This window comes from Rhinichthys klamathensis, unplaced genomic scaffold (genome assembly GCF_029890125.1).
Source record: "Rhinichthys klamathensis goyatoka isolate OS25496 unplaced genomic scaffold, OSU_Roscu_1.1 h1tg000118l_1, whole genome shotgun sequence".
Lineage (NCBI taxonomy): Eukaryota > Metazoa > Chordata > Actinopteri > Cypriniformes > Leuciscidae > Rhinichthys > Rhinichthys klamathensis.
The window spans coordinates 215,001-240,834 of record NW_026606655.1 but is presented as its reverse complement, the minus strand read 5'-3'; the positions used below and the strand labels follow the sequence as shown (position 1 = coordinate 240,834).

The 25,834-nt window shown below is 37.9% G+C and overlaps 1 protein-coding gene across 4 annotated transcripts in view; it reads right to left on the bottom strand.

The window, feature by feature from the left end:
- golga2 (golgin A2) overlaps positions 1–25,834 on the bottom strand; it is a 36,815-nt gene that overhangs the window by 2,498 nt on the left and 8,483 nt on the right. For all 4 annotated transcript variants that reach the window (XM_056255091.1, XM_056255093.1, XM_056255092.1 and 1 more), the window contains 20 exons: positions 25,666–25,729; positions 25,072–25,131; positions 21,983–22,063; positions 20,654–20,692; positions 20,505–20,567; positions 19,926–20,019; positions 19,213–19,319; positions 19,069–19,127; positions 17,366–17,507; positions 15,802–15,891; positions 15,599–15,706; positions 12,203–12,290; positions 11,853–11,989; positions 10,853–11,071; positions 8,553–8,666; positions 5,790–6,014; positions 4,220–4,319; positions 4,055–4,143; positions 3,294–3,462; positions 1,207–1,374 (listed from right to left, as the gene is read on the bottom strand). In XM_056255091.1, coding sequence (XP_056111066.1) covers positions 1,207–1,374; positions 3,294–3,462; positions 4,055–4,143; positions 4,220–4,319; positions 5,790–6,014; positions 8,553–8,666; positions 10,853–11,071; positions 11,853–11,989; positions 12,203–12,290; positions 15,599–15,706; positions 15,802–15,891; positions 17,366–17,507; positions 19,069–19,127; positions 19,213–19,319; positions 19,926–20,019; positions 20,505–20,567; positions 20,654–20,692; positions 21,983–22,063; positions 25,072–25,131; positions 25,666–25,729 — 2,216 coding nt within the window. The remainder of the gene's footprint in view (positions 1–1,206; positions 1,375–3,293; positions 3,463–4,054; positions 4,144–4,219; positions 4,320–5,789; positions 6,015–8,552; positions 8,667–10,852; positions 11,072–11,852; positions 11,990–12,202; positions 12,291–15,598; positions 15,707–15,801; positions 15,892–17,365; positions 17,508–19,068; positions 19,128–19,212; positions 19,320–19,925; positions 20,020–20,504; positions 20,568–20,653; positions 20,693–21,982; positions 22,064–25,071; positions 25,132–25,665; positions 25,730–25,834) is intronic.

Sequence of the window (25,834 nt, the reverse complement as noted above, 5' to 3'; positions counted from 1 at the left end):
GAAACCTAAATAGCAATGTAAAAAAAAAAAATGTTTTAATAAAATGACGAAAGCACATAAAATTACAAAAAATTAAACAAGTTTATTCAAAATATTAATAAAACTATACTCTAAAATACCAGTGAACCTTTTGTATAAGTATTTGGTGTTGTTTGATAAACAAGCAGTTTAACAGGTTGATAATGCGCATTAAAAAAATCTAAATAGGGAGTTATCTAAAGTATTCTGAAGTGCCAATGATAACCGTACATGTTCATTATATATGCAATATACTGTATTACAAAATGCCGTCCAGCACGTCTGGACACGACAGTAATGCAAGTAAGGAATAATTGATGACGAGTTGTTGAATTATTAGAAAATAACGCACACGTGAGGTGGTAATGATGCAAATAAATATTTTCTAATTAATTTATTCTGCTTATACTACGGTTTAACACCGTAAGACATTGATTAGATGATGTATTTTTTAATTGTTAGGTTTTTGTCCTTAAAACGCTTGTGTGCAGGACTAATTTCTTGCACATCTCATCCCATGCCTCCATTGTTAATTCCAAAACGTCATTTTAAAGCTAGAAACTGAAGCTTGAGCCATTGATAGCAGACTAATGCCGTTATTAATACAGTTATTAATGAGAGAGAGCTAAACTAAGTTTATCTGCTTCAAGAACAGCGCTGTTATTATTACCTCGCTAGTGAGAAATGTCATGTAACTTTAAAGTTGTTAAACTATTTCACTGATAAAATCATCAGAGCAGCGCTAATAACACGTGTCTGTGCGTGTGCGTACTGTATGTGTACGCGTTTGAGCGTGAGAAAGAGTGTATGTCTGTACATAATAAAACTTAATTTTGTGGCAAAAAACATGGAAATAATTTGTCTTTTTTATCCCATTGTTTACTATATTTATGTGCTTGGTCAGTGTCGCTGTGGGTTTTGGTTCTGTCGGCTGTAAGGACCTTTGAAATAACTGAAATCATTTGGCGAAGTAATATGGACCTGTAATGCGGTCAAAACCTGCTGGAACTACTTTAGCTGTGCATTTACTGCAAAATAATTGTTCGTTTATCAACCAATCACAAACAAGCATTCACATTTTATATGCATTGAATGATGCATTTTTCATTCTGCACTATGCATTTTGACGCACAATGATACAGATCCGCTGACAGTGTGTGTGTGTGTGTGTGTGCATGAGCGTCTCACCGATGGTGTCCGTTTCTCCTGACAGCTGAATGCAGCGGTGCTCCAGCTCCTCCAATCGCTCCCTCAGGTCCACCTTCTCCTGCATGAGTTTGGTGAAACGCTCCTGGAGTTTGTCCATGGCGACACGCAGAGCCTCGTGCACCTCCACTGGAACCCCGTCAGAGTCTCCTACACACACACACACACACACAATCAGCAGTGCAGCAAAGACAGGGCAAAAGTACTAGTAAACAGTGAAGTTGTTAAATAGTAAAATTCTATAAAAATTAAGCAGCACAACAGTTTTCAACATTGAATATAATCATAAATGTTTCTTGAGCATCAGATCCTCATATTAGAGTGATTTCTGAAGGATCATGTGACACTGAAGACTGGAGTAATGATGCTGAAAATTCAGCTTTGATCACAGGAATAAATTACACTTTATACAAATATTCACATAGAAAACACTTATTCTAAATTGTAATAATATTTCACAATAATTTTTTATTTGAATTTTTACTTATTACTAATATTCAAATTATATTCAAATTTAAAAGGCATAATTTCAGTAATGTGGAAAAAAGATTTTGGCTTGTCTCCTGATGCCATTATTATCAATATTATATTTTTATTTTACATATAAAATATCAATGCACCGCATTAAATTGTTCATTAAAAGCAATGACAACATGATTGTCGTTAAAAAAAAAAGTGCATTATGTTTAAACTAACGTTTATAAATCAAATATAATTTTGTAAATTGCATAAACAATTGTGAATAAAACAGCGTCATGTATTTACGCATACTTTAATTAAAAGAGCCGAAGTGTCGATCACACAGAGTACTTTTTGCATTTAAAAAATAGAAAAAAAAACACAAAGTTGAACTTCTTTTAACTTTACACAACTTTCTAAACACGCGGCTTTCTAGTGCGAGACGCGAGTGTATCGGTCAAAGATGTCCGTCTAGCGCATGTTTACATGGAAAACAATAGAAAAGCAGCGCAGAAATTGTGTTCTCTATTTCTGCAATGTTTCAAATGAACAACACAGCAGCACCGAATCTAGTGGATACAACTATAAAGCCAAACAAAAATACTAAAATGCAACAAATGACTAACATCATCATCCCATCTCGTAGGGCACTGATAAGGACGCACACCTAAAATTATGATGGACCACTTCGCATTGAAATGTGGATTTTCTTTTTTTGACAGACCTAAAACTAGGGATGCACGATATATCGGCCACCATATCGGTATCGGCCGATATATGTTAATTTTTAATGTTATCGTTATCGGCCTGATAAGAAAATTTGGCCGATATATTAAAGCCGATAAATAATGTATTATTTTCGTCAGCTGAGATGCTTCAGATGCATGATGGTTTTAAATAGCTTGAAATATGATAGAAATCACTTCAAAAAAGGAAAATACACTTTAGTATTTTGTCTGCAAGTCTGTCATATCGGCATTAAATGACATGAAAACATTATAATTGTTTGCTTGAGACATGACTTTTAATGGTGAGACTTTTGTTTTTGTAATCAGGCTCTCAAAAATTCTATAAAAATTTAGATTTATCTGCCGATATATCGGTTATCTGCTTTCAAATAAAAAGAATTATCGGTTATCGTTATCGGCCTGATAAGAAAATTTGGCCGATATATTAAAGCCGATAAATAATGTATTATTTTCGTCAGCTGAGACGCTTCAGATGCATGATGGTTTTAAATAGCTTGAAATATGATAGAAATCACTTCAAAAAAGGGAAATACACTTTAGTATTTTGTCTGCAAGTCTGTCATATCGGCATTAAATGACATGAGAACATTATAATTGTTTGCTTGAGACATGACTTTTAATGGTGAGACTTTTGTTTTTGTAATCAGGCTCTCAAAAATTCTATAAAAATTTAGATTTATCGGCCGATATATCGGTTATCGGCCTTTAAATAAAAATAATTATCGGTTATCGGTATCGGCCAAAATGTTAATATCGGTGCATCCCTAGCTAAAACCAAACGTGTGAATGAGTTTTCTCAAATGTGTGTAGACGTCTGAGGGATTTCAGTGCAGTGAATGTTTGCTCATGATGAAGCCGCACCTGTCTCTGCACATGTGCTCTGTTGATGATGATGATGAAGATGCTCGTGGCTCATGGCTGTCATCTGTTGCCGGGCGGCGTGATGAAGCCTCCTCTCCTCCTCGAAGCGACGGCTCATCTCATCTCGCTCATCCTCCAGACGGGACAGGGCAGAATGAATAAACTCCGCCTGAAATAATCAGAGGGAAAGAAAAATTCACCACGGAGTGGAAATTAATATTTAATGAGGAAAACATGTTGGGTGGAGGTTGAGTTTTTGCCTCTGGACGTGATTGGATCATGAAAGTAAGCTTTTTAAAAAATATTATTATTTATTAATATACATTTTTAATACAATAAAATATATCAAATTAAATATTTTAACCCTTATTATAAAATAAAGCTGAAATATATTACTGCTGGAAATTATAAAATTGATAAAATATAATTATAATACTTTTATGTTTAAACCACACAAAGTCACAAAGCTAATTTTAAATTCAGTTTATAATATTAAATTAAATTTATATTTAAGTCTTAAATTCTGCACTTTCAAATGCTCAAGCTTCTATAATTTGATATAATAAAATAAAATATAATATATAATTATCTCCCGCTTTGATGGTATCAACAGATGAGAAAAGTCCTTTCAAAAGGTGAAATCAAATTACTTTTTCACAAAAATAAAATTAAATTAACTGAACGAATAGTCCATTTTGACAGTAAATCTTCATATCCAACGTCACAGAAGTCTATTCAATTGCATATTTTAATAAACCCACCATGTCTTCTCTGGTCTCAAACTCTTCTGGAATGACGATCTGTGATTTCTGGAAGCTCTCTGGGAGCGAGTGACTCTCCAACCCGTCACCTGCACACATCAGTCGGGCAATCGTCAGTAAAGCCGCTGTGGTAGAGCAGATGTTTCAGTGAAAGCTGGGACTCACCCTCGTCTCTGTGTGACGTGTTCGTGACGGAGCCGTTCAGGAGCTCCTGCACTTCCGTCTTCAGGTCCTCATTGTCTCTGGCCAGCTGGTTTAGTTTCTCCTGCAGAGCGCAGTGAAGCAGGATAGATTATTAGCATCAGCGAGCATTTAAAGGTGCATTGTGTAATATTTAGGAGGATCTGTTGACCGAAATGCAACATTAATTGTTAAATATCTTGGCAAATATTTTCAGAGCTACATTCATGGTAGTGTTGCATTTCTGTCAACAGATCCTCCTAAATATTACACACTGCACCTTTAATGAATGTGGAGAGCAGCTCATATGACAATGGGAGAATTTAATGAGAAATGAGTTGATATTGAGATCTCTGACTTTTGGTATCATATTGTGATTAGGGATGTCCCGATCCGATCACGTGATCGGAAATCGGGCCCGATCACGTGGTTTCAGACTCGATCGGAATCGGACGTTACCTCCCGAATCGATCAGGACTCGGATATATGTAAATTAGGGGTGTAACTGTACATGTATTCGTAATTATAGAACCGTTTCGGTACGAGGCTTCCGGTTCGGTACGCATACAAACCGAACGATTCCTAGGACCATTTTTTCCTGCAGACAAAATCCATTCTCAAATCCAATCCTCATTATATTGTGCTTAACGGACCATTTATCAGTTCGGACCAGCAACATCTGTGCAGCGCGAGATCAAGCGACACTGTGCTAAGAGATTCACATTTCTCCGTTATTAACCGTAGATCTCTATTAGATCAAACAGCGCTGACGTGGGAACCAGGAGAAACATTGTGCCGTGAATGAACACGGATTTAATGTTGCACTTCAAAACTCAAAAATTATATAAATATATATTTAAATGTTATTTTTAATGTGATTACCAAAACATTATTTGTTCATCCTTCAAAGATTACCCCCATTTATAAACCTGAAACTTTCAAGATGTAGGAAAACTCAAACTTATTTAAAAATAGTTTTTCTTTTAATAAATAGGAAATTTCTCTGGCATTTCTTTCTTTTTGCTGTATCGTATCGAACCGCACACTTTGTGAACGGTTACACCCCTAATGTGTATGTTATTTTTTATACACTTTTAAAACATTTTTATTTTTTATTTACATGCCTGCCGGGTATTTTAAGTTGAGGTGCTATTTGTTTTTATATTAGACTTTTTTATATTGACTTGCAGTAAAGTTCAAAAGGGAAGATTTTATGTTATTTATTACTTGATTGTTCAAGCTACCTCACAGAAGTGCTCTGTTTGTTAACAGAGTTGTTGAATGTTAAAATAAGGTGAATTAAATAAAAAATAAGGAACATCCTGGATCTGTTTTTTCTCTCTTCTTTATTCTTTTTTTATGTATTATATAAGTATCGGATCGGGACTCGGTATCGGTAGATACTCAAAATCAAATGACTCGGACTCGAGGGCAAAAAAACCTGATCGGGACATCCCTACTTGTGATATGTATGGAATCGTGACATGAGGGTATGGTCACACCCCTAGCGGATGCTCATACAGTGATGGTTGAAGAGAAAGCTTGCGTTGTTCACCTGTGCCTCCTGCAGCTGCACGTGACTCTGCTCCAGCTGCACTTTGCCCTGCACCTCGTCGTGCTGCAGCCGGTCCATCAGCTGCGCCTGCTGCAGGAACTGCTTGTGCAGATGCTCTCGCTCCGCCACCAGCGCCTGGTATCCGCTCGTGTACTGCTGAAGATGGCTGAGATACTGATCCCTCTGCTCCTGCACCGACGCCACCTCGCTCGACTTCTCCTGCAGCTGAGGCCATGAATCAACAATCAGGTTACGGTGGGCAAAATCACTAAAGCTGCGTGCAAATAAGGCAGCAGTTTCCTTTAACCATAAAATACCTTCCCCCTGAGATTGTAAGTTAAATTCCCCCAGTGGTGAAAATCCAGCTTTTAATGTTGTTTATGTGTCTATGTGGTGTTTTTAAAGTGTTTTCAGACAAACCATGTGTAAATTCTAGGGGTGTAACGATACACGTATTCGTATTGAACCTTTCGGTACCGAACGGTTCGTTGGACCATTTTTACTGCCAACCAAAATGTCGTTATTTCAAATGTAGGCGCGTTGCGCGTGGGCAAGTGCGCTCATAATGTAAGAGACGCTGGCGTGACCACAACATTGCCCAACATCAAATGGCAAATGTAATGTAAGCGGAACGAAACTGTGTGGTTGACGGACAGTTTATCAGTTTGGACCAATGCAGCGCGAGCCGATCTTAATCAAGCAGCACTGTCACTACACAGCCAAATCCAGTAAATAAAGCATTTGAATTCGCCACTGAAGTTATAACATCGCTGAGAGATCTAACGTTAGTGAGAAACATTCACATTTCTCTGTTATTAACGGATCAAACAGCGCTGACGTGGAAACCAGGAAGAAACATTGTGCCATGAATGAACTATCCAGTGTCCACAGATCAGCACATTCACCATGGGTTTACTGTAGTAACACTACTAACTAACCATGGGAGTTTGGCAGGAATAGTCGGCTATAATGCTTTCAAGTAAAATTACGTTGGTTTTATTTTGACATTATGAATACAAATGCTGCCCTCAAATATTAATCTGAACTAAAATAAACCTTTGTTTATAACTACTACAATATTACATTTCATTTAGTCCAAGGAGCTGTTTTTGTTTTATACGCTCCTAAGAAAAGTCAAGTATAGCTCCATCATTGCTCAAAGTAAAAAAAATATCATACTTTATGATGTAGCCTAAGTTTTAATAAAAATATAATTAAAAAAATTAAAGCAAGGAAATTTCTCTGGTATTTCTTTCTTTCTGCTGTATCGTAAACGTACCGAACCGTGACAAAAGTGTATCGTATCGAACCGTGAATTTTGTGAACCGTTACAACCCTAGTACCGTATTTTCCGCACTATACGGCGCACCGGATTATAAGGCGCACCTTCAATGAATGACCTATTTTAGAACATTTTTCATATATAGGGCGCACCGGATTATAAGGCGCATAAGATACTGCAGTCAAACGTTTGACTGGGTTTGCGTTATGCATCCACTAGATGTCAACAAATGTCAACAAAACAGTCAGATAAAGTCAAACTTTATTAAGCGTTCTGACAACTCCGTTCACTCCCATGGTAACGTTGTTCAAACGTTAAAGGAGAACTCCGGTCAATTTTAACATTGAGCTCATTTTTTGTAAATTTGGAGTGCTGTCAGTACAGATAACAACGACAAAAACCGGTGTTGCCTACCCCGTGTTATCCTCTTTTTAAAATTTGCACCCTGTTGACTTAAACGGGAAGTTTTAAACCTGCTTTTAGCCTCTTAACAACCTTAATGTGTCATTACAAGTGCACAGCCATGTGAGTGAACACGGTGAATCTGACTGCAGTAAATGTGAAAGATATGAATAAAAATGATGTTTATAAAGCCAGCTCACATACCCGTATTTTCTTCCTGTTTTCGGTCGAAGTCCACAGTAGGCGATTGTCGAGTGCGCGCGCGCGATCCTTGGTAACTAAGCAACAGTGGAGACTCAGACTGTCATCTGTCAGCCGATGACGGTGCTGTGTGGTGTTCTGGGAATATCAGCTCAAATGGATAGTTCATCCGAATCAGATGTTGAACACACGGAGGAGGTTTGATCGCGCGTGCGCGAACTCGACAATCAACTACTGTGGACTTCGGCCGAAAACTGGAAGTAAATACGGGTATGTGAGCCGGCTGAATAAAGAGATTATTCCTGCATTCGTGAAAGCTCGGATCACAGTTGAGACTGATATATATCAGCCCAGGCATCCACGATCCACTGGCAGATAGTGGCGTAAGTCGCTCTGCGCTGGATTATAAGGCGCACTGTCGTTTTTTGAGAAAATTAAAGGCTTTTAAGTGCGCCTTATAGTGCGGAAAATACGGTAAGTTCATAAGTCGACAGCATTGCTGAATATTTTCTCCTTAAAACTGCAGTGAACCAAAGACAGTCTCAAAAACACGGTTTGAAATCGCTGGTGTTTCTTCAGTTACAGAGATAGTATGATGCCTGTAGGTATTTCCTTGAATGACTCACGTTGTCTACTTCTGCTGTGGGGCATATTTTGAGTTTCTGCATTAGAGCGCCACCTGGCTTTCAGATAGAGCAGCATTTACTACTGATCACAGAGCCGTGCTTCACTGACAAGCAGCACATTAAAATAAATAAATAAAATAATTCGCAGCCTTTGCCAAATCACGTACGGCTCTCTTTTAAAGATGTTTTTATGACGTGTCAATTGTTGTGTAAAGTTGGTTGCATGTGCATTATTATTGTAAAAGAACAAACCTGTTCTTTGGCATTGTGCAGATCTTCCTGTAGCTGACCCATCTTACGAGCGATCTCCTTCTTGATGTGGTGCTCGGACTGCAGAGCGCTCGTCAGCTCCATGTTCTCATTGGTCTGAAGGGGGAGAAAGGTCAGAGGTCACATTCGCATACGTCATCTTTCACTAGAGCTCACCAGTAGGGATGGGCCACGATGAATTGACGTGCTACATGTAAACGATATTATTTGTTGTATTATTTGAGTTCATTTGGAATTATTCAGCCTTTATGAGCAAGCAGAGACTAATGCGCACGTGATTAATATTCATGAACTCAGAAGCTCATCAATCCTTAGTGCAGTTTGTATTGTTATTCTTATCAGTATTATTGTTCGTTTTTTACATTTCAAACTTGTAATTGAGTTGAATTATTATTGTGTGCTGGTTTTCAGTACAGTTGCACTATTTAAACATCTGCACTTTTACAGAAGAAACATATTATCTGCAACTTTTCCATTTCTGGCAGGGCTGGTGTTTAAATTTTTACTTTTTTATTTTTATTTTTAATTATTTTATGTAATTGGTGTATTATAGGAGCCTATTTGATGATGCCTGTTTTACTTTAGATCAATGTTTGTGTTTCTGAAGCTCTTTTTTAAGAATTGTTGAAAGGTGTCTTTTTAATAACAAGTGCAACACGTTCCCAAAGTCATGTGAAATAATCGTGTTACATAATTGTGATTTCAATACTGACCAAAATAATCGTGATTATGATTTTTTCCATAATCGAGCAGCCCTAACTTGAAGCCAAAAACAGTGATGACTGGTACTAAATGTCTCGTCATTGATATCATTATTGCAATAAATACCAGAATATATCGTGATATAGTTTTAAGTCCATATCGCCCATTAGGGCTGGGTATCGATTCAGATGTTCCAATTCAATTCGATTTCATTTCGCAAGCTCTCAATTCGATTAGATTTCAATTCTCGATTCCCGATTCCACTCAATGAATATAGATTTAATACAAATCCTATTTTATACAAAAAGAACAGTGAACATAAGTTTACATGGGTACACTTAGGTACATTAAAACAGAACCCAACTCTATATTTCAAATGCATAATATGAATAGACAGGATTTTTGATGCAAGATGAATAATTGATGCTGTAAAAAGGACAAGTCAGAACAGTGGCATGCCTTGATCAAACAGGATCAGGTTATTTTTAGGGCTGTCAGTTAAACGCGTTATTAACGGCGTTAACGCAAACCCATTTTAACGGCGTTAATTTTTTTATCGCGCGATTAACGGCCTTTTTGGCCTAGCAAACTTTGTAGTTTTTTCACATGCTTTTGCAACCGGACGCGGCGCGGCGCTATGATGAAACCCATTCATTTCAATGGCTTGCGCCGCGCGAGGACGTTTTGTTGATTCGTCGACCAAAGCGCAAGCGGATCTAGCTAGACCGGGAACAAAACAGACACGCCGCACACACTCGTTTGGGCTTGCGAGCCGGCCAAATAGTAGGTTAACGTTACGTTTTGAGTGGATGACGAGCGCGAGACGCCGAAATGGGTGCCAATAAGATTCTGAATGGAAAGTTTACTTTTAAAAAGTTGCCAAATGGTTCCATTGACGAGACCAAAGTGATCTGTGTGTTTTGTCGTTGTGAACTGAGCTATCATCATCGCAGCACGTCCAGTCTGAAAACACCACTTGATGATGGCCAAGCAGCACACACACACACACACACACAGCTGATGCGAATTCTCCGCCCCCTCGTCAATATCAGGACCTCGTCAGTATTTCTTTCACCCTTTTATTGATGGACAGTGTTACATTGTGTGAGAGATTATTTGCTCCAAGTGAGAATGTTAGTGTGAAATTGAACACAGTATTGTTAATGTTGTTTTCAATAAAACACATTTGCACAAAGCAAGCCAATCCACTTTTCCATGTTGATAAGAGCATTAAAATGAGAAAAAATAATGGGACAAAAAGAAATCAAGAGACATTTAGAATAGATAAAAATGTGTGATTAATCGCGAGTTAACTATGACATTAATGCGATTAATCGCGATTAAATATTTTAATCGTTTGACAGCACTAGTTATTTTATGTTAAAGATAAAACTAACATAAAATCTCCCAGCATTAGCTGTAACATGGAGGCTGCAAGCCTGTGCACAGTGTATGAAAACTAATACTGGCTTTTGGGTGATAGATAAATAAATATGGGGAAAAAAAATCGATTCGTGGCCTTTGAGAATCAATCACATTTTAAAAAACGATTAATCGAAAAATCACCCATCCCTACTCACCAGCTTGACGAAACCGTTCTGAAACTCAGCCAGCTGGTCTTTGAGGTCTCGGTTCTGAGCCAGGGCTCTGCTGATGGTGGCTTTATCGCTCTGGACGTCCTCCAGAATACGGAGTCGATCCTGAGCGTCTTCAGCGGCCCGTTCGGCCTGTCTCTCCAGTTCTTCCAGCCTCATCTCCTGTTCCTGCACCAGTCGACTCAGCTGCTCGTTGTCCCGCACCTACAGGACACAAAGGAAAACACATGCAAATCATGTGTAAATAGAATAAAACGCACACATTGTGTGGCTGATACTCTGAAAACACCGGATAACGAGCTGCTCACGTGTGCCTTTGATTTGATATATCTCAATTATTATTATTTTTTAGGTTTTTAAGAATGCACAAAGAATAGTGACTCAAGCTAAGTTTTATCTACAATGTGTAAATTATTACCATCAGGAAAACGTTTATGTAAGGAGTGTCTAAACACTTATATAAGGAGTGTCTGCTAGGACTGAATGATGTGACGAATTATATGAATATCAATAGCTATGTTTTCATCCAAAGTTGCGAATTAAACTTATGCGCAAAATTGGAATGACATAAAACATTTGCAAATAAAGCAGCGCGTCCATCCCATGTGTTCAAGAGAACAAAATATCACAATCTCTGTTGAGGCAAAGTCAAAAGAGTTTTTTGTTGCGCATCAAGGGATATTCTCAGTAAATGCGTTTCCATTGTAGTCTATACGCATGAAAAATGTATCCGCCTCAATTAAGCACATGTTTTAATGCACTTTTTTTTTTTTGATACCCCAAAATGTGCATAAAAACAGCTATTGTGAAGAATGATGGAGTCAAAAGGGTTTTGTGTAATGCATTTTAGAAATGTATTAATCTAAATATACTGCAATAAGAATTGCATGATTAGTATTTTCACAGTAGCGAATTGTGAACTTTGTAAGACAAACGCAGTATATGCATGACACAAAGCATGCGTCACATGTTTAACGCAGGTCACCTGTGCTTGGTACTGTAGACTGAGAGCGTCTCTCTCCTGCTGAAGGCTGCTGATGGTTTCCTGAAGGGCCAGTTCACTTTCTGAAGGGCCTGAGACCTGTGACACGACCTGCAGCTCCTGCTCTCTGCTCATCAGAGCTATGGACACAAGACAAATCTCTCATGTTTCTATCTGACGAGAGGAAGGCTAGAAGTGGTATTTATGTAGTGTATGTTTTGGGCATTTGTTTAGTTTTTTTGGCAACTAATGGGGAAAAGTAAGTGATTTAGGGTTGAGTTCGGTTCTCTTGGTTCTTAATAATACATTTAGTATTGTGTTCAATGTGAATAGGGTGTAAAGATGCCTTGTACCTGCAGCGTTCTCCAGTTCTATGATCTTCTCCTGCAGCTCGTGGATCTGAACAGCAGTGTTGTCCCTCTCCTCAGACATCAGACGCACCTACACACACACACACACAATACATCAACATTTATCGTTATCGGCCGATACATGTCCATTTTTAATGTTATCATTATCGTCCCAATAAAAAAAATTGTCTGATATATTAAAGCCGATAAATAATGGATTTTATCCTTCAGCTGAGACACTTCAGATGCACACAGTTCAACATGATGGCTTTGAATTGCTTGAAATATGATTAAAGTCACACAAAAAAAAGGGAAAATACAGTTAAAGGGTTAGTTCACCCAAAAATGAAAATTCTGTCAGTAATTACTCACCCTCATGTTGTTCCAACCCCGTAAGACCTTCGTTCATCTTCGGAACACGAATTAAGATATTTTTGATGAAATATGAGAGCTGGATCACTCCTCCATAGGCTTCTTCAGGGATTGAAATTGCCGGCCTCGAAAAGTTATTAAAGACATCGTTAAAATAGTCAAAGTGACTACAGTGGCTCAATCTTAAGTTTATCAAGCGACGAGAATACTTTTTGTGCGCAAAAACAAACAAAAATAACGACTTTATTTCAACTATTCATGTCCATCTCCTTGGGCCTCGAGTCAGTTCACTAGTGTAATAGCGTAAGCTTCTGTTGTTGTATGTCACACGCATCACTAGTGTTGTTTTTGGCGGCCTGTTTTAATTTTAGTTTTAGTCTAGTCTTTGTGTCAAGCTGTCATTTTAGTTTTTATTAGTTTTAGTCACATTCATACTCTTTTTAGTCTAGTCTAGTTTTAGTCGACGAAAACTGATGACATTTTAGTCTACGAAAGACATAGTCTAGTTTTAGTCAATGAAAATTGTATTTTAGTCTCTTTTTAGTATTCTATTTAACCCGGTCAATATAGTAGCCTATACCTATAGTATAGACAAAACCAAAATTTTCTTTTAGCCAAACCCATTTCAAACAATCTTATCTTCTGTTATCTTATTATATTATTGTTACCTTATAGACTCAAGAATAAATCCATTCCAGACACGGAAAATGCTCTGATTTGAATTTACAACTTATTTATTTTACCAACCAAACATGTTAGAAGTAGCCTACACACATGATGAAATGAAAGTTTTTCCTAATGTCATTTCTTCTTTTTCTCCCAAAGACGAATCCCTTTCTCTGTGTCAGACTTAACTTTGTTTGTTGTCGTTTATGCTAATGCCTGTTTCACACATACTCCGAATTTTTTTTCCCGCACCCATGTAGAGCCTATGGTTAGAGCGCTCACACGCACGCGGATGCGGCCCGTCAATGCGCTCCAGGAGCGGTGCGTGCATAACAGCAGAGCAGAGATCTACACAGTAGCTACCTCAACAACGCGACATAATGGATGTAGGCTAAAAATATTGATTTGAAATAAAAAATAGAGAATAAATGTTGTGATTGTGGTACAGCCGTAGATCAGTTGCGCACTGCAAACGGAGAACATGTGAAAGCAAAATAGCTCGTGCTGCTCCTGCATACACACCGCAACACGCACCGCATACGCACTACACACGGAGTATGTGTGAAACAGCCGTAACTCACGCAGCTGGATCTTCTAAATAATGCCGCGAGTGGGGCTTGAGGATGTGAAGTCGCCTGCGTCTGCGCAGTGCGATCTGATGCAGCCCCTGAACACGAAACAGAAATGCTGCATAATAATAATGCAAGTAAACGAGACGAAATAACGTTAAATAACATTTCGTCTCGTCTCGTTTTGGTCAACGAAAATGAAGAGACATTTTAGCATACTTTTTTCTTTGTAAACCACATTTAGTCTCGTTTTTATTCGTCAACGATATTGCATTATACATTTATAGTCATCGTCACATGACCAGCATTTACGTTGCGTCTCGTCTCGTTTTCGTCACGTGATAAAGGTTCGTTGACGACGATCTTTAGTCATAATTTTCGTTGACGAAAGCAACACTACGCATCACACACATGACCAGCGTCGGCCAATAGTGAGCCTACGTGTGACGAAGCTCTACGGAATCACACTACGTTAACTGACTAGAGGCCCAAAGAGAAGGACATGAATAGTTGAAATAAAGTCGTTATTTTTGTTTGTTTTTGCGCACAAAAAGTATTCTCGTCGCTTGATAAACTTAAGATTGAGCCACTGTAGTCACTTGGACTATCTTAACGATGTCTTTAATAACTTTCCGAGGCCGGCAAGTTCAATCCCTGAAGAAGCCCATGGACTAGTATGGAGGAGTGATGCAGCTCTCAGATTTCATCAATAATATCTTAATTCGTGTTCCGAAGATGAACGAAGGTCTTACGGGGTTGGAACAACATGAGGGTGAGTAAATACTGACAGAATTTTCATTTTTGGGTGAACTAACCCTTTAAGAGCAACATGTGCAGCACAAGTCTGTCATATCGTCTACATAAAATTATGAGAACACCATTATAATTGTGTTTTTGGGACATGGATTTAAATGTTTAAACTTTTTGTATTCAGGTTCTCAAATTATATAAAATTTGGATTTATCGGCCAATATATCGAGATGGTCCTCACTGCAGAACATGAAATCCACGGGGAGGAGTCGGATCCAGATCCAACTCCTCCCACCTTACATACCCAAACCTACCCATCTCCGCCCCTTGATCCCTAAACCCACCCCTAATCCTACCCATCTCCGCCCCCTGATCCCTAAACCCACCCCTAATCCTACCCATCTCCACCCCCTGATCCCTAAACCCACCCCTAATCCTACCCATCTCCGCCCCCTGATCCCTAAACCCACCCCTAATCCTACCCATCTCCGCCCCCTGATCCCTAAACCCACCCCTAATCCTACCCATCTCCGCCCCCTGATCCCTAAACCCACCCCTAATCCTACCCATCTCCGCCCCCTGATCCCTAAACCCACCCCTAATCCTACCCATCTCCACCCCTTGGATCTTGATCCGACTCCTCCCCGTGGATCTCATGTACTGCATTGAGGTGCTACTGAATATATCGGTTATTGGCTTTCAAATATAAAGAATTATCGGTTATCGGTCGAAATTTTCATGTCGCTGCATCCCTAAATCAACACACTCCATGAGGGTATAAACGTGTGTGTGTGTGTGTGTGTGTGTGTTAGGGCTGAATGACACATCTAAATAGCGACCCATCACAAAGTCTGTGATTTAATGAAATGAATATATGCACTGTGTGTTTCAGAGTGAACTTTATCATGTTGCTTATAACGTGCATTTGGGAACGAAACGTGGGGCAGCCATTTCACCAGATTTGTAATAAGAAGCATTTAAAAATGTACTGTAAAATAAAACTATTATTACTTATACACACACACACAAAGTATGTTTTTACCTGAGACAGGAGCTGTTCTGTTTTGTCTTTCCACACTCTTCCCTCCTCCTGAATCTGTGCAGCGTACTGATCTCTCTCCACCTGAAGCTGAGCGACGGACTCCATCAGCTACACACACACACACACACACACACACGGAATTCAGAATGACAGAGGAAAAATACTGGCACAAGCCATTCCCAAATTACAAGCCCTTCACACACCTGAGCCGCGTGAGCCTCTAACTGGTGCTTCTCTTCCAGGATGAGCTGAACCTGCTGGTGTTCTGATGGAGGACCCGACTGACTGGAGAACTGGAGGATTTATGTTAACAGACAGGAATTACTCCATGAGATTTTGTTACATCATGCGCAGAGTAAGGGCCAGATTTTCTAGCAGCATGCAAACCCTCTTTTTGCGTAAAAAAAAAACCTACAACAACTGTCAGGATCTACCAAGGACACGCAGTGAAAACTTAGCGATGAAAAGCCATGGTTATTTTTGTGGCTGATCTTTTTGCATATGCATTTGTACATACTTTTAGGGCGTAGTATAGGTAGGCGAATTGGGACGCAGCAATAGTCTTCGCTTTATAAATAAAATGTAGGAAAAGCCTTACAAAAAGTTATTCAATCGAGATCAGCAAGTGATTTTCTCTTTGACTTTTGTTCTTCTATTAAAATGAATAACAGACGTCAGCTGGTATATTAGGCTGCTGTCACTTTAAGAGCGAATGCACTGATCCATTATAATATTACACGCGTTTTCTTTCTCAACCGTTTACGTTCACTTAAAGGGATAGTTCACCCCAAAATGTAAACTCTGTCAGTAATTACTCTCCCTCATGTTGTTCAACCCCGTAAGACTTTCATTCATCTTCGGAACACAAACTAAGATATTTTTTATTAAATCTGAGAGCTGGAGGCCCAGAAAGTTAGTAAAGACATCGTTAAAATAGTCCGAGAGACTACAGTGGCTCAATCTTAAGTTCATCAAGCGACGAGAATACTTTCTGTGAGCAAAAAAACAAACAAAAATAACTATTCATCTTCTCTGTTGGCCTCGAGATTTCAGTGTAACAGCGCAGCGCTTCTGGGTTATGCATCACACGCAGGCTCACTATTGGCCAACGCTGGTCATGTGTGTGATGCGTGTGACGTACAACACAGAAGCGTTGCGCTGTTACACTACGTGAAATCTCCAGGCCAACAGAGAAGGAAATGAATAGTTGAATTAAGTCGTTATTTTTGTTTGTTTTTTGCGCACAGAAAGTATTCTCATCGCTTGATGAACTTAAGATTGAGCCACTGTAGTCACTCTGACTATTTTAACGATGTCTTTAATAACTTTTCTGGGCCGGCCAGTTTCCATCCCTTAGAAGCCTATGGAGGAGTGATCCAGCTCTCAGATTTAATCAAAAATATCTTAATTTGTGTTCCGAAGATGAACGAAAGTCTTACGGGGTTGAACAACATGAGGGAGAGTAATTACTGACAGTTTACATTTTGGGGTGAACTAACCTTTTAAGACATAACCGTTGTGAAAGAGATCTTGCACTGCGTTTATATTTGCACAAACATAAGCGCGCATACAGAAAGCCACCTTTCATGAGATGTGCGAATACCGAATTAGAGTTCTCTTTAGTGTCCTCTCGCACTTGAATGGCTTAAAATCACATTAAAATGTGCACACAAGAATCGTATCTGCAGAACTTTTTACTGTTATGGAATTGCAGTCTCATATGCCCCGTTTAGTAAATCTGTCCCGATGTGTACAGTGTTTCCTCACCTGCTGCAGCATGTCGTCGGCCATCTCCAGCCGCTTGCGAAGCTCATCAACCTCATGTTTCAAGGCATTGTTCTCATTTACTCTCAGCTTGAGCTGCTCAGAAAGTTCTGAGCTCTGCTGCCGGGACTCCTCGCTCAAATTACTGACAGGCACACAGAATATATATTCATATAACATCTCATTTTCAGAACCAGGTTTACATGATATCTGTTACTTCACACTGTACTTCTCCTGTTATACTTGAATACTAAACAATAGGGGTGGAACGGTACACAGAAGTCACGGTTCGGTTCAAAACTCGGTTCAGACATCACGATTTCGGTACAATGGAGGGAAAAGCAAAACAAAAATGCAGAAGGCATTGTATTTTTTAAAATAATTTTATTATTAAAGGCATAGAACCAGTTTATTTGTAGTGCACTGACAATAGTTTTATATAATTAGTTTATTAATTAAATTAATAAAAAGACAAAAAGACCTTGCGATATGTTTGGTAATTGTACCTGAATTAATTTAAAATTAATTTGCTATATTTCAGATCAATATATTTGTTCTCCTTAATTTTAATTAACAATGTAACATTATTCTCATCTGAATCATAAATAATTGATTTCTGTATAAAATAATACTACCATTAAAAACACATTCGATTTTCTTTTTGAATCAATGTAGAATGTGTAAGATTAGTGCTCCGAGGACAAGAAATGAAAACCAATGCGATATGATGAATGTCCAAAAGATGGAACACACAGACTGTTTTGAAATGGAGTTGGATAAATATGTTTTGCTTTTAAAACAGTGTGTGTGTGATTTTGGTTGGGTGACAGTTGTATGTTACAGTTTGACAAGAGTTTACAGTGTGACAAAAGCACAATGTTGTGTTTTATTGCGAGTGTACACAAATATAAGTAAACACTTTGCGGGTTTAATGATCTGTATGAACAAAATGATGGAGTATGTTTTTTTATGTTTCCACTGTTCGATCGCGCCCGCGCCTCTCTCTCGCGCGCGCGCACACACACACACACAGACACACACACTCCAGCATTGCAATCTTGACATCGCAGCCCATTATGCGGTCACACCAAACGCGAATAGAGTGTCAAATTCGCGTCTATCGCGTCTAGTTCGACGCTAGTCCAAAGCGAATAGGACACACGTATAAAGCCAACGTTTGAAGTGAACGCGCGTTCAGAGCTAAGCCGATGGTACAGATTATGTGTCCCTAAAGAACCCGCGTATCTAACAGTAGTTCCGCATTACATTAATTAATTTGCACGCAAGTTTTATTTATTTTTATACCGTGTATTCTCCGTGTAAATTCGTGCACCGAACCGTGACGCCCGTACCGTTTCGGTTCAATACGAATACATGTACCGTTCCACCCCTACTAAACAATGCACCTGTTTCTATTTTCACTGTGGCAATAATCTACCATTTCTACCTCTTACCTTCTACCTTGTACCAAGCACAACATTTTCTGATTATTTGCACTGACTGGTCTGGATCTTAAATGCACTTTAATTCAATTTTATTTATATAAACATTTATTCTTATTGCTTTTTGCACTTCTGGTTAGATGCTTCTGTTTCTCATTGGCTTTGTACTGTACTCTGCACAATGCCAATAAAGCTGGATCTAATCTAATAACACACTCATTCATTCATATAACATCTGCTGCTAAATGAGGGGGAAAGACTTACTTAAACCTGAGGACCTCCACTCGTAGACTGTCTCTCTCCTTTTCAAGCTCTTTATTATGCTGTGGAAACAAGGGGTTTTTAAACTTAACCGGGTCTTTTAGGTCAAACATAGCTGATAATGAAGATGAATGGAGGATCTGCTACCTTCTCAAACTGCTTCTGTTGTGTCGAGACTGTAGATAATGTTCTCTCTAACTCAGACACTCTGTGTTTACTGGCCTGCAGTCGCGAGCTCAGATCTTCTGCCTCGCCTGCACACAAACACACACACATGTGGACAGGTTAGTGTAAAAAAGGTGGATCTCGCAAGAATATGTGCGGGTCATACATCAAAAAGAAATTTAGTAATAAATTACATATTTCATAAAGAAAAAAAAAGTAAATTGTTAGGCCTAATATCACTGATCCTCAGTGTTCAAGCTTATTCACCTCAAAAACACTGAGGTTAATGAGACCTATGATCAATCCTTTCTTAAAAGAAACACAAACCTGTGCTAATTGAAAGAAATCAAGTAGACAAAAAGATTGAATCCAATATTTGACAACTTTTTTTACCACAAGTGTAATAATATGGGGGAGGGGGGCACACAATTTTTAAAAATCTTTTTGGCAAGTCATTGCACCCTGTGTGAGCAAAGTCAGTAAGTTTTAATTTTTCAGTTTTTAAAAAAACATTAAAGCAAACGAACACGTTGCAGGTGCAAGTTAGTGAAAAACACTTAATGAAGAAAGAATATAACAGCACACTCGTTTAAAAGTTTATTGTTGCTGAAATTGGTTAAAAATAAACTTAAGTAGGTGTGCAGTTATGAGAATGAATCTGACAGTGTGTTATTCACGCACACACACACACTCACCTGACTTCTGTCGTGCTGCCTGCTGTGTGTAAGACAGGGCCGTCTGTAGCTCTGATTTCTCGGACACCAGGATGCCGATGGTCTGAATGTGAACCTGAATGAGGAAATGCATCATTAAACACACACAAAACTTCACGTTTGTATAACAGCACTGACATTAATAAGGGTTTTCCTGCATTGAAAACATTTTGGCCGCCATCAAAATGAATCTTTGTCCCCGCATTTTGATCATTTAAAGTGACAAGATCTGTCATTCTGCAGTACCAGTACTCACTAACAGCAGGTATTAATTTAACTGAATTAAAGGGATAGTTCACACAAGAAATTTAAATTTTGACTTCCATAATATCTTTTTTCCTACTATGGAAGTCAATAGCTACCGCCATTTAAAAAAAAAAAAAAAAAATCTTTTGTGTTCAACAGACGATAGGAACAACTTGAGGCCGAGTTAATGATGACAAGAGTTTTGGGGTGAACTATCCCTTTAAAACGCTTAACTTGTGATGTTTATGTAAATATATGTGGGATGCAATCACACAAAATCAGACATGACTATAGTACTGTATAATATCTGTTCACCTGTAGCTGTTCACGCATCGCTCCCTGGTCCTTACTGAACTTCTGCTCAAACTCTTTCCGCTCCTGAGGAGAAGCGATGAAGCACAACAGGAGTCACACACTAACCAATGATGAATGAGCAATATAATAACACTGTTGGCCGCGCTTACCTTCTGCAGTTGATCAGAAAGCTCCTGAGACTGCTTCGTCTGAAGACACAAAACAAACATGGTCAACATTTAACTTTAAAAAAGAAAATCATTAATAAATGTTAAACAGGAGCCTTAGAGTTATTACAGGTTAGCGCTTCATTAAAGACAATTTGAATTCAAAATGTATCTTATTCCCTTAAAATGTGATAACTGCTCTTCAAAACATTCTGAAGGCCATGAGGGAGGGGGAATATACACAGTATATACACTACCGTTCAAAAGTTTGGGGTCAGTGAGAATTTTATTTTTATTTTTTGGAGGAAAGAAATCAATACTTTTATTTATCAAGGAATAATTAATTTGATCGAAAGTGACAGTAAAGACATTTATAATGTTACAAAAGTCTTTTGAACTTCCTATTCATCAAAGAATCCTAAAAAAAGCTGTACAACTGACAGACCAACAACTGTTTCAACATTGATAATAATAATAAATGTTTCTTGAGCATCAAATCCTCATATTATACTGATTTGTGAAGGATCATTTGACACTGAAGACACTGACACTGGTGATGCTGAAAATTCAGCTTTGATCACAGGAATAAATTACACTTTACTATATATTCACACAGAAAACAGCTGATTTACACTGGAATAATATTTAATACTATAACTGATTTTTGTTGTATTTTTAATCAAATAAGCGCAGCCATGGTTAGCAGAAGAGAATTCTTTTAAAAGTATTTAAAATCGTACCGACCCCAAACTTTTGAACGGTAGTGTATATATATATATATTTTTTACAATGAGCAATATATTTACAGTATTTATTTGTTTACATTAGTTAATAAAAATACAGCTGTTAGTTCATGTCAGCTCAGGTCCATTAAATATTAACAGGTATAACTTTTGAATTTAATAATGTTTTAATTAATATGAACTAAGATTATCTTGTTTGTAAAAATCTTCACATGTACAATCCAATCCAACTCTTACAGAATAAAAATAGAATAAAAGAGTGAAACAGAATAAAAATAAGAAATATAGATGTATGTATTAATAGCAACCTTTTAATTAAAGCAATAAGGCACTCAAGACTGTTATAATATGAACAAAGTATATTCAGAATATAGCATGACCTCTGACGAGTTTAAAAACAGATGTTTACTAGGTCATACACTCGTGTCTGCATAAACGCTAATCATGTGTGCGTTTAATAGGATGTGAGAAGTTCACAAAGAATGCATTCTTGAATTTCACTTTTTTTTTTTTCATTCTCATTGTACTCCAAGAATGCATCCCGTGTGAATGTCTCAGTTATCATAGGACGTCATGCATAAACTCTTACCAGTGTCTCGAGTTTGGACGTGAGCTGGGTGTTTGTTAGTGCGCTGGAGTCCAGAGCAGCGGCCAGCTCTTGGTTGCGAGTCTGAGAGACAGAGAGAGAGAGAGAGAGAGAGAGAGTTGATACGGTGTAACACAAAGAAAGTTATGTGTGTAACTGAACACTGGGTGAATGTGGACAAACGGCATTCGTTCGTATTCTAGCAGGGCGACATTTAACATTTTACTCAAATCTGAGCTCTTAAAGTAGAAAAAAATGTGTTCTCTCTATTGAAATTAATACTTTTATTCATCAAGGATACATTAAAATGATCAAAAGTGACATTAATAATATTACGAAAGATTTCTATTTCAAACTAATGCGATTCTTTCTATTCATCCAGAAAAATATGAACTGTTTTTAACATTGATAATAACTTCTTGAGCATCAAATGATCATATTAGAGTGATTTCTGAAGGATCATGTGACACTGAAGACTGGAGTAATGATGCTGAAAATTCAGCTTTGATCACAGGAATAAATTACAATTTACAATATATTCGTATTAGACATTTAGTCTGCAACATTATTTTAAATTTGTACTGTATTGTTGATGAAATATATGCAGCCTTGGTGAGCAGAAGGGAATTTCTTCAAACTTTTGAGTAAGACTGTAACAAATAAGCGGAGCCTCTTTCTGTCGAGCCCGTGTTTGTGAAGCTGGAACAGGATGTTTGTTCAGTGTGTAGCAGGAGATCATGTGAGCACCGGATTAAATGCCAGCACTGCAAAAACACACGTTCTGAGAGATAAACAACTAATTACACTAATTAAAGACTTCAGTAGTGCACAGCAGAGAGAAGAGAAAACAGTTTCAGATCTTTTTTAATTCTTTATTTTTACCAAAGTCCCCCTGTGGTGAAAATCCAGCTTTTAATGTTGTTTATGTGTCTATGTGGTGTGTTTAATACGCTTTAAGACACACCGTGTGTAAATTCATGTCGACAGCATTGCTGAGTATTTCCTGCTTAAAACTGCAGTGAACCAAAGACAGTCTCAAACACACGGTTTGAAATCGCTGGTGTTTCTGACGTCACAAACGACCTTGTAACCAATCAGATCAACGTGTGATCGTCAACCAGTGGATCTCTGAGCTGAGTGAGTGAGTGAGTGAGTGGAGGCGGGGCGCATTTGCATATTCATAGAGCCGCACGTATACTAAATGAGGCGAGGGTGTCGAGTTACATTCAAGCTATTTATAGGCATGAAGAAATGTTTTTCCAAGGAAAAATCGTTTAAATATGTCATTTTGGTGATCAAAGATGAGTTTTAAAGGATATAATTATTGAATACAGGGAGACTTAAAATTGTTCTTGATAAACCATGAAGAAAATTTGTCTGTAAACCATGAAGGAATCAATCCGGGATATTAGTGTGAAAATGATATCAAGTGACTGACGCTCAGACCGTCAAATCAGCCAATACTGTAAACCCCTACAGGCTATTTTCATCGTAAGAACTCCAATAAGATTATCCTGCTTGAGTGAGATTAGTGACCGTATGGAGTGTTAATTATAAACCTCTAGACCAAACTAAACTACCTTACAGTACAGCAATACAGTTCAGCACATATACTTAAAAAAAAGAAAAGAAAAAGATGTTTATGTTGAAGATAAAAAAGCAGAGGTGAATTAATAGTAAAACATATCGAATAATTAATTAATTAATTAATTAATTTTATAGATATTGATTGCCATTTTTAAAGCTGCAGTCCGTAGCTTTTTTAAGTTAAAAATAATCCAAAATAATTATATTAAAAAAAACTTATTCTGCCAGTGGTCAAAACTATCTGCTTGTCATAGCTAGATTCAAAACGGTTAGCTTGTAATAATGATTTTAATTCCAGTGGTACTGGTGGGTTTCCGCGGGAGATTCGAGCATGTCTTTGCGTCATGACGTCACACCCGTACACATAAAGAAGGAGTTTCGGCTAGCCGGCTATACTGCGCGTGACGAGATGTTTAGATGTATAGGCTTTTCTCGCAGCACTTTACATGATTAAACTTATGGCATCCAGAAAGATCCAAACAACAATCATCAGTGTCAACTGGAGATTCAGCAGTTATAAAACCCAAAAGACTTCGTACTTCGGATTTAAGGTGGCTAGAGAAAGAGAAAGAAACCGTCTCATGCGAACACAAGGATTTAAACATCGGCGGGGCTTTTGAAAAGTGCGTGAACTCCGTGTTTTGAAGGGGTTCGAAACGGAAGAAGAGACGGCTTTTTTCTGCTGAACAAGTAAGACATTTCAATAGTTCAATCGTGTAACAGTACGTTTTCTTAATTCACACAGTTATGGAGTTTCCTTTGTTGTGCCTTTCTCGTTTTGCTATTATGGAGAATATGAATTCTGAACTACACAGGTAACCATAAAACACATTAAATTTAACATTAGTCACGCAATGCTGATGTGATGTTGTTAACATGAACAATTTGAGAACAAAGTAGGCTATAATTTGCACGGTTGCTGTAAATCGCGTTGATTAAATCTAACGAAGCTTATCATGTCGAATGCTTTTTCCCCCTTAGTTGGTCAGAACAAAAATGGATGTTACTTACTTGTTCAGAAGACATTTTCTTATGAAAATTCTTATGTTGGTCAAACTTTCAAAAAGTGAATCTGTGATTATGCCAGTATCCACACAGCGCGGTGACTGACAGCAGCACTCGCCTCAAAGCACTGTGTTCATCCGCGCTGTTTCATGCCGATTTACAACCCACGTAAAGATGATAATCCCGCGAATCACTGCAGTTACAGATTCCGAACAGAGAGATGGCGACAAAGAGGAAAAGCTACGGACTGCAGCTTTAAGGTAGATTTTACTATTTATATTTGAGTCTGATACTGTCTTGCCACTTCTGTTTATTTTTTCATTCTATATTTGAGACTGATAAAACGTTTTTTTAAGGTTGCTCTTAGCTTTGATGCTTTTATTTGTGTTTTATGTGTTGTTATGCAGGTATTATTTTCGTATTATTTATCTGGTTGTAGCACTTTGGTCAGCCTAGTGGCTGTTGTAAATGTGCTATATAAATAAAGTGAACTTGAATACCTCCAGTTCCTTCTCGTTGACTGCCGGTGGATCGCTGTCTCCATTGATGTATGTTGATGACTGCATTTCACCCAAGATGGAAATAAAAAAAACAATTAGCATTTACACAAAACAAATGCATCGGACGTCTTGAATCATTTGATTAATTAATCCTGAAATGGTTGATATTTGGGGTATTTACAAGTGTTAGATAAGAATTTAAACAGCTTCTATCATGCATCATGATATGTTTATTCTTTTATTTTTGTAACTCGCTCAATGCACGTAAATTAAAAAAAAAATTGTTGGTTCATTTGGGAGGAACCATTGGAGTTTAGTTACTAGAAGTTAAGATCAAATCAAATATAAATATTATGCATAAATATATAAATCAAAATATGAAAAATAGATAATTTACTATCTTAAAAAAATTGTACTGGCCTCAATGCAAATTACTCATCTGTGCATGTTAATCTAAAAAAAAAAAAAAAATGTTTCAATAAAATTTAAATACTTCAGAAATGACTTTTCTGCTGATGTAACCAAGCATGGGCAGGACAAATAACATCGCCCAATAACATCATAGCATCATAATCCACCCAAACACAGACTCACGTCAGACAGAAGTCCATTGAGCTGCTGGGAAAGCTGTCTCAGGCTCTCTGTGGACGACAGCGGCCTGCAAACACACACACACACACACACGAGTTCAACCTCACACAATTTAGTGTTACAATGAACTAAACATGCATTACAAACATACAGAATCAACAGTATTTCTGTC